Source organism: Pieris rapae, chromosome 11 (genome assembly GCF_905147795.1).
Source record: "Pieris rapae chromosome 11, ilPieRapa1.1, whole genome shotgun sequence".
Classification (NCBI taxonomy): domain Eukaryota; kingdom Metazoa; phylum Arthropoda; class Insecta; order Lepidoptera; family Pieridae; genus Pieris; species Pieris rapae.
The window spans coordinates 3,063,494-3,079,439 of record NC_059519.1 but is presented as its reverse complement, the minus strand read 5'-3'; the positions used below and the strand labels follow the sequence as shown (position 1 = coordinate 3,079,439).

Below are 15,946 nucleotides of genomic sequence, written 5' to 3'. Positions count from 1 at the left end.
AAGGGCTTCTGATATAATATAGTAAAATATACTCTAATTAATTTAGGAAATTAAAGTAAAAGAAAAAAAAAATTGTTACGTTATAACTTTTAAATTGACACTGTTTTTATATAATAGGGGGGAAAACGAGCCTGCGGGACGCCCAAAAGGGCAGTCATCGCAGCCCATAGACACCCATTTATATATAATTTAATTTATATTTAATAATTACTGTTATTAAGTTAAGCGTAACCATCGTAATGAGAGCTATATCCATCCTTATGTTTCAACGCAGACGTAGAGGACGTGATATTTAGGAGGGAGGGCGGTGGGTCAAGGTGACTAGTTATACATACAGGGTGCCAACCGCGCCGGGTGGATTACGTGGGTGGACAAGAAAATTCAGTACCGTGCGGCCCCTTTCTGGGGTGAAACGTGACGCAGAGATGAAACTCATAAAATAAAATAACGTTATTTAATTGTTACGTACAGTGCACCAGTACTAGTTTTCTAAATGTAAGAAATTAACATCTTGTGCTCCATGCATTGCAAAAATCCACTTGTATTCGCAATGCTTTTCTTTATTCTTGGTGCAATTTTTCTTGGAATCATGTCAATTGACTCCTTCGTAAGTACTTCTGGTGGTAACTCAGAATCTTATATTGATAAGCTTAATAATACCTAGTTGTGTTTATTTTAATATTTTTTAATGTTTTATAAACAGCAAATTAACCAGACCATTTTCTGTTGGCATATTAGTATATTGCAAGAGGTTCCTAGTATATATTTTTACTAAATTTAAAAAAAAACATTCGAAAAATGAATGTAAATATACTTAAATGTACGTTGACAGAACAATCGATCGGCGGGAAAACATGCGCGTTACGTTTTCAGTTTCCCGCGTAAACACGATATAATTTACTCTGTACAATTATTTAACGAGCATACTAATAAGTACTTAAAGTAAAACTTTATTATTGTGTCTGTATCATGATTTTTAAAACATTTCTATTCATTCACACTTACTTTAATTTCCTTTATTTCTTGTACCAGGTTTACAGTTCTCTTGGGTCTATTCCTGCGTGAACAAACGAAGAAAATGGTACAATATACATTATTGATTTAACTAAGCTTTCTTCCAGCTTTTAGTATTATTAAGTAGGTATTTAACTAAGCCTTAATACAAAATTGCTTAAGTTATCGTTATAACAACATGATAGACCTAAATATAATGTCTAGAGGTCAAATTTCATAGTAATTCACTTATTTAAATTGTGATTAATCGTTATACAATAATTATAAAGTATGTGTATTTGATATGTTTTGTCACAAAATTAATAGAGATAAAAGGTGTATATTTAAATAATATACACCTTTTATCTCTTAAATTGTATGAAGAGCCCTAGACGACACAGAATAATATATTAGAAGAATAATATATATTCAGATTAATATCAGAATTAATATAAAAGCTTCTATTGCTAAGGCCTAAAATTAACCTTTAAAATTCAATTCATGATCTATATCAATACATTAAAGGAACTAATCTATTCGGTGTTATGAAAAATTAATCAGATATAAATTAATAAAAATAATTTTAGTTTTTATAATACAAATCAAATTGCTTACAACATAATTATGTCATACCAGCATTAAATTCGCCTTTATATGAATAGCCTATGTTCTGGTCTGGCTTACACAATGTTTCTCAGTGTGCAGCTCAAACGCCTTGTTCCGACGGTCAGCACTGCCCACCACACTGGTTGTGCTGCAAGGAAGGATGCTGTGCACCAGCCACTGTGATACCCAGGCATACACCAAGTATATATGACGACGATTGGTATTTGCAATGGTAAGAAAATAAGAGTAAAAATAGACAAACTTTTTTATATATTTAAATATTCGATATATATTCGAAGTAAGATTGTCGAATTTAGTATTTTTTTATTTATTTATTAGTAATCTTACAGCTAACATACATATTATAAAATAAAACACTAAGACAAGATTAAAAGCCAAAATAGATTACATAGATGAACCACATAAACAGAAAACATAAGTAAGTAGGTACATTATTAGACAAAAATATTAATAATTAACACTTAAAGAATACTGAAATTTATTTCAAAGAAAAATCTAGAATGTTACTGCTTAAACAAAGTCAACTCATTCCGCCTCTTCAAATATTTTCTCTTTGGTGAGATGGAAAATATCTTATGTAATATTATATATGTATATAAAACCCGAAACATTAGCGAATAATGCAGGTAAATCGAGTTCTTACGAGGCACATGGAACAATCTAGTCGCGTACGACCTTACACCAAAAACCTTTTTGGTTATTTAATACTTATATATCTTCTTATATATTTTTTTTAAGGATACCTAACAGAGTAACTTTTAAATTATTTTGATATAAGACTTCTGTGCTTCTGGAAGGAGCTAGGCTGGCTAAAGTAGCAAAAGCTTTACGCAAAACGGACCAAATTTGAGTCTAGTTGCATAAATTGAGTCCACCTACCTAATACCTAATTGCTGTATAATATTAGAAATATAACATTCCAAAGTTAATTTTCTGGTGTAATTTTTTCAGGCAAATACTATCTCTTTTAGCAACAGTAGTTGGCTTAATGGCCATCTTTCTATGGTACGTGGTGTCGAAACGGAACGGCGGAATCTACATGTGCTCTTTGTCTTGCTGCTTCCACCGTAATGCTTCAGAGAGAGATTCCGCGGGCTCAGTATATCCGCCACCAAGATATAGTCGGTGTGGCTCTTTCCATCAAGCGCCGCCGCCGTATTCCGAAGTATGTTTTATTTATTTATAATTTTTTCTTATAAATAGTGCCTGCATTATGTACATTCAAGTTAAAGTAGTTGTATTATCTATGGATTTCGTTCTAAATTCAAATTCCGTTGTCTGTCATAGAAATATAAATATTTTCTCGGACGGCCCATCCGACTACAGGAAGGGCATGCGCAGGTTTTTGCGCAATGTTAGTCATTTGAGGTATTTTATTTTGTAATCCTATAGTAAGGTTTCTCTGTGTAGACAGTGATTGTAAACATTGCCAGTAAATCCCAAAAAAATAAATTAAAACTATTACAATAAATGTACTTAATTAAATATGATAATTAAAACGGCCCGATATAAGGTGCAATGAATACTTTATTATGTACTAGATATTCATTTGAGGTATCCGATCAAAGCTGTCGTACCAAAAAGAGCGTACCAATTCTTAAAAGGCCGGCAACGCACTCGCGAGCCCTCTGGCATTGAGGGTGTCCATGGGCGGCGGTATCACTTAACATCAGGTGAGCCTCCTGCCCGTTTGCCCCCTGTTCTATAAAAAAAAATTTAAAAAAAATTGATTCTCGTTGTGTTCTGTTGCTCTTAAGGGCAATAATTAATTTTAAAATTTAATGTTCGAACCCAGACTGTTCACCAATAGACTTTTTTGTACGCATCAAACACTCACTTGTACGGTAAAGGAAAACCAGCTTGGATTAGATCCAAAAAGTCAACCTTTTGTTAAGCTGATCCCCTACTTTTTTTAAAACAAAAATTTGAGACTCCTGCAATTTGGCAGGAGAGTCATTAGTGATACCGCCGCGCTTGAAAACTCTCAATGCCAGAGGGCTCACGAGTGCGTTGTCGAAGTTTTAAGTCGAATTGAATCGGAAATACCTGTCAGAAAAAATAATGTTCATAAAACAGATTGTTTCTGTTTGTCTGTTTCAACGTCTGGGATCTGAGAATTCTGTATCTGTTCTGATTGTAGAGTCCCTTTTTTTAAATGCTTATTTACTACGCCTTTTTAATAAAAACGTATGTTGTTCTAGGTAACATCAAAGCCAGATCTATATCCCCTCGTAATAACATGTAATGAAGGGGAGGGGAAATCTGGTGGTAACTACCTCATGGTTCACTACTTCAGGAACTACGTTATTCGAGCGCCCGGTAATATTATTAAGATTAAGAGAATTTTATTAGGTGTAGTCATGTTCTAAGATTAATCCTAGAGTTAGAACTTTATAAGACGCAGAGAAAATAGAGATAGAAGATATGTCCATCTCCTACCTCCTGTGTGTACTGCACTGGAAGCTTCTGAGCGTAACATAAAATAAAATGTGTTTATTATGGTATTAGATACAGGTATCATCTATTCCACGTCATTAAATTTGTATCGGTAGACATCCCTACTCATCGGCTAAAAAGACAGAGGATGTAGGCCGCGAGAAAAAGCCGGCGTTAAAATCTGTCGGTACCTACTTTAAAATATCAAATCATCATACGAAACACCTGGTCTGCACCCTGTGGTGTCCCACATATCTCCGCAACTTTCGGGGAATTTCCACCTCGGATATTTAAAAAATGTGTAGTCATGTTCTAAAGAAAAATACCTTTAGATTATCCATACCCTTTTTGCGAATTGGTAACGGTACAAATCAGTCCCTGTCGACTAAATTTCGAAAAATTATTGGAAAAAAAAGAAAATTGAAATAATTGATTATTGTGTGAGGTGTTGTAATTCAATAGACAATATTCTACATACTTCATATTAACATGTGTTTTCGCGTGATTGAAATACTATTTTCTTTTACCTATACCAGAAGATTAACGGGCGTGAGGCTCATCTGATGTGAAGTGATACCGCCCATGGACTTACGTTGATCGAGATTAAGTTAATGTTTTTACCTGAGACATTATATTTTTATGCTACTATACTAATGTTAGGTTATCTTAATATATATATTTCTTGTGTGCGTGTGTATGTGACTGAACTCCTCCTAAACGACTGGACCGATTTAGACGAAATTTTTTGTGTGTGTTCAAGGGGATCTGGGAATGGTTTAGATTCACAATTTTGTCCGCTGGACAATGTTTTTTTCATTAATTTTCAATTTATTAGTTGTTGTTGATTTGGGAATGTTTTACATTGGATCCGACAGACTATCCGCTACCATCGCAGTGTCAAATTTTAAATAATATTCGAATTTTAATTTTAGTCTGTCCCGAAATTCCCGAAAAAGTTTTGTTATCATTGTGTTATATCGTGTGTGACCATGTGCTGGATCGTTAGATATTGTCATAACATTTGAATAATAATTTTCATCAAAATGGCTTATTAAAAATTTAAATTTTGAAATTAAAGACGTGTAGACAGGACGTCTGTCGGATCCGCTAGTTTATATATATATATTAAGCGCACACAATTGAATATCTAATATATTCTAAAATAAAATAGCCGTAAGCTGGTTTATGAATGACACTTGAAATTGGAAATCATGCCCTATCTTTTCCAGGCTCTCTGTCCGCGACTAGCACAGCCGAGTCACTCAACTCAAGTTATATGTGCAACGCTGTTAACGAGGTAAGCGACTTCAAAGTGGACCTAATGAATGATAATGATATTAAAAATATATTTCTCATTTTTGTTAGCGTTAAATTCACACGAGGTGAGTGTAAAGTGCCTAACACATACCCAAATTTAAAAATAGAATCGCGGTAAAAACGATTGAAATTTAAAAAACGAATTATTCAAATTATTTGATATAAATACATGACACTGTACGGAGTGAAATTAGCTGCTACCGTGCTTGTATTCGTAGCAGTGAATTATCTGTTTTATGTTGACAACACTGGTAGACTGTTAGCATTTTGATAATAGAAAAAAATACATGTTTTGTGGATACTCTTTCTTTTGGAATAGGCTTCCGGAAAGTGTAATCAGTTGATCATCATTAAACTGTTTGAGAAATAGATTGGATCGTTTCTCCAAATCTAACAATACGCTCGCATCAGCTTATTAAGCTGCTAGTGTATTTATATACATAATAATAATAATATATTATATGAGTTGGGTACGTACTACTCTTCTTTCTAGGCTAACACAATGGTCCCTCCGCCGTACTCGTGTGCGAGCAGTTACAACGAGTGTAGTATGGGCTGCGGTCGGACAGTGTTGCGGTCATTGACCTCGCTTGCTGAACCAAGGCGGAGGGACTCCAATAACGCTACCTTTAGGGATAACCTTATCAACTCTCCAGTTCAGCCAATGGTAAGCTTATAGCCTTTTCGTGGGGTAAGGTCTAATTAGTAATCTCTTATATCTAGAAGAGTACTCAAACTGGACCGTTCCCATTGACTAGAATTCACTAATATTAAAGTCTTCAAAACGTACTTTACTAATATCTTAAAGTATTATTGTATATTATTCCAATTATTATTAGCTATTTTAAAGTACAATGTCAAATAATGCAATAATAATGTAAATGTTTATGTATTTACTATAAATAATGAATAACTTCTAAACGTTTCGTTTTCAATTCAGTATTTAATGTGTTCGTTTCATAGTAACCGAGTCTAAAATTATAATCTGTTTAACTGTCGAGTAACTTACCATTTAATGAATTCTATTTTCAAATTCTGCTACTCAATTATTAAAAAGGTTGTTTTTCTTTTAAATTAATAATTTTATCTTTAATTTTTAATTTTATATTACAGGATCCATCGTACGATCTAGACTTAGAACTCATTGACTGCGAAATGTACTGCGACGGAGGCTGCAAGCCGCGTCTCGGTGCATCTCCGCCCTTGCGCCATGCGCACTCCAACTCCGAAGACACCATCTTCGACCACGAGGCGTACGGCATTCGACATCTGTTCCCTTCACCCGAAGCTGGAACCTGTGAATCTCCCCCTCAGCCTACAAGTCCTACGCAAACCTCAAGAGACTCCACTTTACGACGACTAAGCGAGGATCGACGCCTCAGACGACTGGACATAGGAAAGAAATCGTCTAGAACGAGAAAATCGAGCTTATACATGCCCCTATCGGCCGGCTACAGCGGTAGGACTTCGAGAATTTCGCCGGGGACCAGAATCTCTTCGCGATCGGCTCCGGCCACGCCCTGCGGGGCTCTAGTACCCAATTTGTTGAACCTCACCCAGAGGGTGTCTGCTTCAAGACTGAGCTCGCGGTCTTCGAGACTGGAGGAAGAAAACGATCCGTTATTGGCTACAGATACGGAAAATCAGATCTCTGAACACAAGTTTTAAAACAACAAAAACAAAAGATTTATAAGTTTAGCTGTCTGTTCATTTAGTATTACGATACCGATATCTAGAGCACATTTTGATAATAATAATATTAAATGGACTGAGCATAATATTGCAACAAACTTTGCGAGAACTCACTGATAGGAAATTCCTTGTAAATGGAATTTCCAGGAGCTACTATGACAGAACCATACACTAGTTACATGTCGGGTCTATTTTAAATCATTATGTCCCAAAATAACCTGAATCTTTTTAAACTGTTTTAACTAAATAGTTGTTCAATTCGTTCAATTTTGTTAAATTCTAATTAATAAAAGTATCAGACGTGTGTAAATTTGCGAAATTAAAGATGGCCTCATGTCAAAAGTGTTAAACATGGCGCGAATCAATCCCATGCGTCAATTATAAAATAAAATAAATCACTAGCGCTACAACCTCTTTACGTCTTGGCCTCAGATTTCTGAATCTGTTTCATGATCATTTTTAAATCTAATAGGCAAGTAGGTGATCAGCGATGATCCAGTGCCTGACACACGTCATCGACTGTTTGGGTTTAAGATATGGCGGTTTCCTCACGATGTTTTCCTTCACCGTTCGAACAAATGTCAAATTGAAATAATGTCAATTATAAGAATATTCCAAAAGTGTTCAAAACACTACATTTTATTTACTTTTTTCGTATTTCTATCCGCTCTTTAACTAAATCTTAGCAAAACAGATAAATGAACGGACAGCTAACGAATAGATGGATTATATCAACAGAGTAATTGAGAATTATTTAATCCATATATGAACTATTTGAGATTGCCTTCAACCGATAAGACGAGATCAATTTGATGTTGTGATTGTATTTGTAGAATATGCTCGTACGTTTACACTTCCATGTATGCTGATTGGTACTTAACAGGAAATTTGTCGTGTATTAAAATTTCACTTCGGATTTTATTTGAATTTATTTAAATAAAACGGCGCTATGATTTGCTTATATTTTTTATATTTGGTTTATTTTTCGACTCTATATGTAATATAAACAGACCAACATATTAATTTAATAATTGAAAATACAAATTTATTGTTTTCGTTTTCATACAAAACACTATTTTGTAGTAGATTTCACCCAGCCTAACTTCTAATAACGTGTCTGTATGCAATTTAGATATAGTTCAACAATATCGGCTGACAATCTTGACAGGCGTTACTAGAAGCAGGATAGCAATTGCTATTTTATGTAACTGAATGCTGTCTGACTCTGTGCATCTTGAAGCATAATTTTGGACGTGGAGCTTGTAACGACAGGCCGTCTACGGCCAGGTTTTGAAGTGACCAAAGGATCACGCAACGATTCTGGGGGTCTAGTCAAGACAGATTAACAGAAGTGTATTTAGAAAGTCGAAAACTAAATTTGTATGAAAATGACAGCTAGTGTCGACAGTTGGTACCAACTACAGCTGTCATTTTCATACAAATTTAGTTTTTGGCTTTCTACATACACTACTGTTAAGCCGTTTTGACTAGACCCCCTTTACTTAGTATCTAATGTCACGGAGCAAAAGATTTGCAAGGCCTACTTTTAAAGCTTACTTCCAAATTTCATTCACTACGACGAATTAGGCATGGCCTAATAAACGTATTAGGAGAACTTAAACAAGTGTAATGTTTTGTACCGACCAGCTTGATTAGTGTTTACCAGCGACCTAGGTAGGTAGATAAATGTTAATTAAATATTTTATTTAAGTATAATTAAGGAATCGAGCTTGTTGGACCATTGTTCACTTGCAATAAAATTATGTAATAAAATACTTCAGCCTAATCGTTCTATTTATTCCCCTAACATAAGCGATGTGTTTACAAAACAAATTGTCGGCATAAGTTATTATAAAATATATTACTTTTCGACTTACTTTATTACTATCATAGCAATATACGATAATGTTCTTAATAATTCAAATAATTTTGATTTTGTAAGGTCACCTCTACATGAAGTTTGATCCATAAAAACTTTTTCCTAATGTCACTAGCAAAAAATCCATTTACACCTGTCAATCATGTAAACATTTTATCTATTTACATTTTTAAATTTTAGTAAAGTTTAATATAAAAATAGAAAAAGAATAAAAATGGCAGTGTCGACGGCAATGTTTTTATTCGAAGTTGTTGTTGAAAACGTCAAAAGCTTGGTTGAAAGCCGTCAGATGATGATAAAAAGCGAATTTGCTGATATATTTTCCCTTGAGTTAAAAGACCCTAAACAGATGCATATCGTTATGCCAGAGCCACCACCACTACCCCCGGAGCCACCAGGGAAGAAAAAGGGTAAAGCGAAACCGAAACCTAAAAAAGGCAAGAAAGGCAAAGAAGAGGCACCACCACCCGAGCCTGTGATACAATCAGGGCAGTCAGTGTTATTTACAAGTAGTGCAGAATTTTTAATACAAACCATGAAAAAATTTCCCTTAGAGCTATCTTTATGGAGCAAAGAAGATAACTTTTCGTATATTGGAACAACCTACGTTCCATGGGATCAAATGTTCTACACTTACTTAGATAAGATCTGTAATGCTCAAGAAGCAACTCCCGTTACCTTAAACGAAGAATACAATATATTTGAAGAGGGTACAGCGAAATTGATGACTAAAATATCCATACAAGTCAAACTAACCTATCTTACAGATAAGGTCACTACCTGCTTTCGAACACTTTCGGAAGATTCAACGATCAAGAAAGTTCTTTATACAGGACTTAATTCAAAAACAACCTCATATATGTGCACAATGAAAACTACTGATGAAGATTTCGAAGAAAATTGCAATAAAGTTGAAAATAATTACATAGTAGATAAACCAAAGTCAAACAAAATCGTTTACGCAGATTACAAAAACGCCCCTGGAGCCAATCTTACATTTTTCAACGATGGTGATTATTGTTGCATGAGCAATGCAGACAAACCTCCTGAATCTATATATAAGGCACCAGAAACGTGTCCCGACATTAATTTCATCATCGACTATGTAAGAAAAATTATAGTATCATGTAATGACAACATGCGCATGCTGACACCGCGTCCTGCAATCAAACCAAGAATAAAAGCAACTGACATCGATAGACTTTGCTACTGTAAAGAAACGAGTTGGCCTGGAGGCCAATTCGCTGAAAGGTTCAGAAAACAAGCACAGTCTGAACCATGCCCGGTATGTATAAACGCTGGGAAGAAACCAGAAGGATCAAGAGCTGCAACCTTTGATATTGCCAACATAAGAGGCCCTTGTGGTAGACCTGATTGTAGAATCGCTAGAGACTTAAGAGCTTACATTGAGAAACTTGTCGAGGAAGACAATAAAGAAATCAATATTGAAGATATTATAGGACCATGTGGAAGCAGCAAGTGTACAATAGCTGAAAAAATTCAACAAATCTTACGGCATGAGGGAGATTTTAGTCAGGGTAGCAATTTGGAAGGTTTGTCCACACAATGTGCATGTATCAAACAAATGCAAGATGCATTGAATAAAAAAGAAGAAGTTTGCGATGAAGTTTGTAGCAAGGAATGCGATGATAGCGACAGTGAAGCTAGTCGCTGTGATGGGGAGGCGTGCCCTTTTAACAAAACTCAAAAAGTTTATGATGTATATTATTTCACAGTCGAGCATGACTTTTCTAACGGATCTGGTACAAATTCACCTGACACAGAGAAATCTTCAAAATACAAATATTGCTCTACTGATTGTCCAAGTGCAAAAGCTTCAGAGAATGTATCTTGCTCTAAAACTACGTGTTCTTCTCTCAACAAAAAAAGTGAAGAGCAAGCTATGGCCGAAGAAGATAAATGTACAGATCTTGTGTGCCCAATCAAAGGTGTCTTTCCACCTAGTCCGGCTGACAGTGACATAGAAATTGATTTTAATGATATACACAACCCTTGCTGCGTTAAATCATGTGATGTCGCAGAGAAGGTGAAGGACTTCATAGTAGATGGAATTTTGAGCAAAAGGAAGAAAACCGTCCAAGAAGACGACCCATGCTATTGCGACTGTGTATGTACTTTTAAGTTTTCTAAGAATACTACTTATTGTGCGGTCTGTGGTGGTTATGAATGCTTAGGTGAAGATGTAAAACAAATGCCTGAATATGCAAAACCTCATCCATGTCCTGTTTACCATAAGCTATACGATAAAAAATACATTAAAACGCCAAACCCATGGCCAGAGGAAGATTCAGCTTTAAAACAGCCAGATACAATGAGTAATAAAAGTTCAAGAACAACTGGATCGAAATTAACAACAGCCGAAAAAAGATTAACAGTTTCTAGATCCACAAAATCAATCGGTGACCGTAAATCTGATAAGAAAGAAAAAAGTACCGAAAAAGTAAAAAAAAACAAAGAAGAGAAAAAGAAAGTTGGTAAATTTACCGCAAATGTACCTGAACCTGGTAGGTATTTATACAAATAACAATGTAAATGTATAATGTTAATGTTTGATAAATTTCTGTATCTTTTCGAGTCACGATCTTAACTTTAATCTTTTTAAAAATTAACTATCATCCCTGGTGAGGTCAAAAGATATTTACAGTATAGAACACAGTACATAATATAATTGTTTAACTTTATCTAGCGGCTGCACAAATAGTAGCTGTTGAAAAGAAACCCGAGCCTAAATATCCTTACCCACCCGTTCCTAAGCACATGGGCTGGAATTGGACAGCAGAAGATATTCCTGGATTAAAGGTAACTATACAAATAGATATTAAAATTTACAAGTGCATGTAACGTAAGACTTGTTTATACTTCTCATTACTTAAGCGTTAATTTGAGTTGTGTATGGATTTCACTACGCGACTACTAATAAAACTCAGTGATCTTTCTTATAAAGAAATGGTTGTAGGAAACGATACTTACACATCGCTATTCAGTAGTTTTAACATAAAAACGCTGTCGGGAAGCACGCTGATTCAAGATAGGTACACATGTGTGAACTAGTTGGCATTGCGCAGCTAACTAAAACTAATATACATATAATGTGTTCTATAACTAAATATTAAAAGCACAGGTTGACAAGCTCCCATATATTATGTTATAATATAAAAGACAGCGACTCGTAGAGCGTACGAAGCCCTCACAAACTTCTACCTTAGGGCAAAAATCATCGACTTTTTTTGTGAATTAAATAATTTATTTTAAAATTATTTAAAAATAAAGAAATGTATTTATGTAAAATTAAAAAAAATGTTTTCAGCCTCGACCAATGTGGAGGCCTGGTGCAGCCAACAAAATTTTAGTTAGACGGTACAGAGCTTTACTCGAAGGAGTCGATGTTGTAGCTAAAAAGAAACGCGCTATGATGCAACGAAAAAAGAAAGTAGACATCAAACCTACTATAATAGTGAAAAAACAGGACGGTGAATATACTGTTCACATGGAGGTCTTAAAGAAGTATTCTAAAGAAAGACTATTGTTCCAAAACCCGTATGATGATAAACCACCCCTGATATATACAATAGGGAAAACTGAAGAGGAAAAAAATAAAATTAGAAGACAGCGTGAAAGGCGAGAACGTCGAGAAACAAGACGCAAGAGTCGGTTACTGCAATCGACATTTAGAGATAAATGCCAGGAGATCTGTTTAAAGGCTTACAATCAAGCGATTGGTTTACTGCCGCTACCTAATCCTAACAGTCCTGATTGTCCGTGTCACACAGACGCTGCACAAAATGTTAGTCCTCCCATAGATTCATGTTCATGCTCTGATGAAGGCTCTATATCCAGTAGCGACACAGATGGTGATGAGTGGGAGATCCAGTTCTCACCTCCCGCAGCTCGGTGGGATGTAAAAGCTAAGCATCCACCATCTGTTTTGGATAACGAAAGTCAATATACTTATCTAGATTATAAAGTTAAATTGCTTGATAAAAGTGGGAATCCTGTTCCACGATTCTTTAAAGGCCCTGATGGAAAGCAAGAGTGTAGTGATCTAGGAGGTTTCTGGGGACCAGGTCACGTCTGGTTAGAAATAAACAAAGACGGCTACATAGGGCCAGATGTTAGGTGGGTACCTATGAACTTTATTGGGCCAGATGGAATGTATTATTCGGCTGAAGAAGGTTTCTTTACTGAAAGTACTGGTAAAACCCTCAAAATTGGTATAGATGGTTATATTGATAAAGATGGTAAGTGGGCGTGGTATTCAAAACGAAGATCCCGAAGTCCCAAATCAACTATTACAGCAACAACAGCTGAATCAAAAAAGTCAGTTAGACCAGTAACCCAGTCTAAAGCTACTGAAGAAGCAAAACCAAAAGGTAACATTCGATCTCAAGGAAAAGAAAGCCCAAAGCCAGCTTTAGGAAAAGGGCCTTCGGATAAAACAAAGAAAACTGTTTCGTATTCATCAAAAGCAAAGAGTCCAGTTGTAATGAATGTAGCAGTTAACTACGATAAAAATAGATCACCACTCTCTGACTACCCCAAACATAAATTTATCGAACCTAAAACACTAGCAAAGTATAAAGAAATAATGAGAGATCTCTCAATATATGATGATTTAATGTTTGATACAAAACCTCCCATTAAAACGAGCCGAGCTTCAAACACACCAAAAAAACGATTAGGATCATCGTGGAATAATAGGGGTAGAAATACGGCGTCCCATATCCCTGCTGTTATTTCCCCAGATGGAACTCACGCTTATAATGTCCATGATGAATATTTGAATGTTGTCTGCTCAAAATGTGCTTAAGAATATTATTAAAAATGTTGTGAAAACGCTTTACGGCTTGTTGTTATAACGCTTTATCAAACTACAGCTGGTAGTATTCAGCATTAAAATCGTTATTAAATAAATAAATATTGTTTTAAGGGTCTACAGTTATTTGAAAATATTTTCTTTATCGAAGCATAACAGACGGATCGCATGTTGCAGCCCAGACCGACTGCTCTAGAGGTCGCCGCAAGCCGATCTGCAGTTTCCATACTAATCATATCCGTAATACGCGGACCGCTCGAGTAGTTCCTCAGCGGTCGGAGCAGTCGCTCTGCAGTCGAGTTTCGCCGTGCAGTCGACCGCTTAGAGCTGCCGGACCCACGGAAATATACGATGCTGTTCTCTTGATTGCAGTTTCGGACGCACCCACATACTATGGTGTCTTCTGCGCCTACGCTTGCGTAGTACTAGAAGAAGTGAAATCCATCTTGTAAAAGAACTCTTATCAGTATTATTTTGCGGTCAAACGAAACTGCTCCAAGCAGGCATAGACGACTGCATTATGCGGTCGGGTAATAGTTGTGTACGACTGCAACGTGACAACTCCACAGCAGTCGGTCTGGACTGCAACATGCGGTCCGTAAAGTCCGGTAGGCAGTAAACGTCCGTAGGGAAGGGTTGGGTAAATATATCTGCTACAGTATACAAGATATAAAGCTTAAAGGAAAATGGCCTAAAACTACAGGTTCTAAAACGCCGAACGTACGGAACGTAAATGGGTAACAACGTAACGTTACGTAATTTTACGTAACATGATGTAACGTTACTCAATATAATATAACAGCTTTAGATTTTAAAAGGTATTTTATTAACGCTATCAGTCTTTCGGCCAACAATTTTGAAGTTATTGTTATTACAATAAGTTCTTATATGTCGATTGGTTTATTAATAAGCCCAATGTATTGCAACATTAATCTCACAATAGATACAAATCCAAGTTTATCAATAGTATGTTTTCCGAATTCTGAATAGAAGAATAAATTAGGAATTTATATCTATTTAAAAATTATAGGAGAGCCAAGTATATTGTATTGAATGTGAAGATCTTTTGCAATGATTACCACTTAATCAAAAAAGAAAAGTAATTTTAATAAGATAATTAAAAAAAATTGAATGATTGATTTATTTATAAGAAACAACATGCATGTTTAAAAAATACCTGGAGTTATGAACAAAGAAGTATTAATTTTTATACACATACCTACACACATGGAACAAAAATATAGGCAAACACCAAAAATAAGAAACTCAAATTGAAACTGAATAATTGTAGCATTCTTTTATTCAGTTATTAACTTAAAATTCACACTTTACTATTGTTTCTTAATAATCTACAGATCAGGAAACTTATTGTTTGGGGGCCTATTTGTCTATTGCAGATACAACTTGAAATTATACTCTTTTTATAGTGGCATAGTTTATAATACGTTTCAGAGAGTAAAAAGTATAAAAAAACTTTTTTATGAAAAATACGAAACACACGAAATATGAATGCTTGACATTCTTTCATTCATTTATTTTCGGCAATGTAAATTAAAAGTAAAATTATTTTAAATTATATCTTGTAGAACTATAGATAGTAAGGATTTTTTATGATTCATGTTGAGGTAAAATTGTAACTTTAATATGGCTTCTTCGGATTCAATGTTTTTATTTGAGTTTATAGTTGAAAAATTTAGGAGCGGCTTAGATTTTGAAACCATTTATTTCAAGGCCAACTTCAAGGACGTGTTTGATATATCTTTGGACAACCAACATGAAATCAAATCTAAGGTAAAAAGGAAGAAAACTAAAATTAGAACTATTAAATCGAAAGAAGACACACAGAAAGTATCATTAACTAAGATTAAAACAGGAGGGTCAATATTAATAAGCATGATACCGCAACAACTTATAAATAGTATGTTTAGCAATGAATTGGAAGTATCTCTTTGGAATAAAAATTTAAATAAAAAGCTCGGTTCAGTGATGATTCCTTGGACACAGTCATATTTAAACTACATATCAACTTTAGAATACGATCAAAATAAGATACCCGTGTATGTGAAAAAAGTATATACCATATGCAACAGCTTTCATAAAAAAATAGCTTTAGTAAAATTAAACATAAAGCTTTCTTATTTCGAAGCACAAAGAAATAATGAACTAAT

The 15,946-nt window shown here is 34.9% G+C and overlaps 2 protein-coding genes across 3 annotated transcripts; both read left to right on the top strand.

Moving 5' to 3' along the window:
* Positions 1 to 380: 380 nt before the first annotated feature.
* LOC111000845 lies at positions 381 to 8,866 on the top strand. 2 transcript variants are annotated; one of them, XM_045630096.1, is made up of 8 exons: positions 381 to 607; positions 1,033 to 1,081; positions 1,692 to 1,831; positions 2,572 to 2,785; positions 3,822 to 3,939; positions 5,286 to 5,353; positions 5,867 to 6,040; positions 6,487 to 8,866. In XM_045630096.1, exons 2-8 carry the CDS (start codon positions 1,079 to 1,081, stop codon positions 7,039 to 7,041), a joined length of 1,272 nt encoding a protein of 423 aa, XP_045486052.1. In that variant the 5' UTR covers positions 381 to 607; positions 1,033 to 1,078; the 3' UTR covers positions 7,042 to 8,866. The 2 variants fall into 2 exon arrangements, with proteins under 2 accessions (XP_045486052.1, XP_045486051.1); XM_045630095.1 differs by lacking the exon at positions 1,033 to 1,081.
* Positions 8,867 to 9,115: 249 nt separating this feature from the next.
* Positions 9,116 to 13,818, top strand: LOC111000847. Its single transcript, XM_022270434.2, has 3 exons — positions 9,116 to 11,469; positions 11,652 to 11,764; positions 12,273 to 13,818. The coding sequence occupies exons 1-3, from the start codon at positions 9,159 to 9,161 to the stop codon at positions 13,770 to 13,772; spliced, it is 3,924 nt and encodes a 1,307-aa protein (XP_022126126.2). The 5' UTR covers positions 9,116 to 9,158; the 3' UTR covers positions 13,773 to 13,818.
* The last annotated feature ends 2,128 nt before the right edge of the window (positions 13,819 to 15,946 follow it).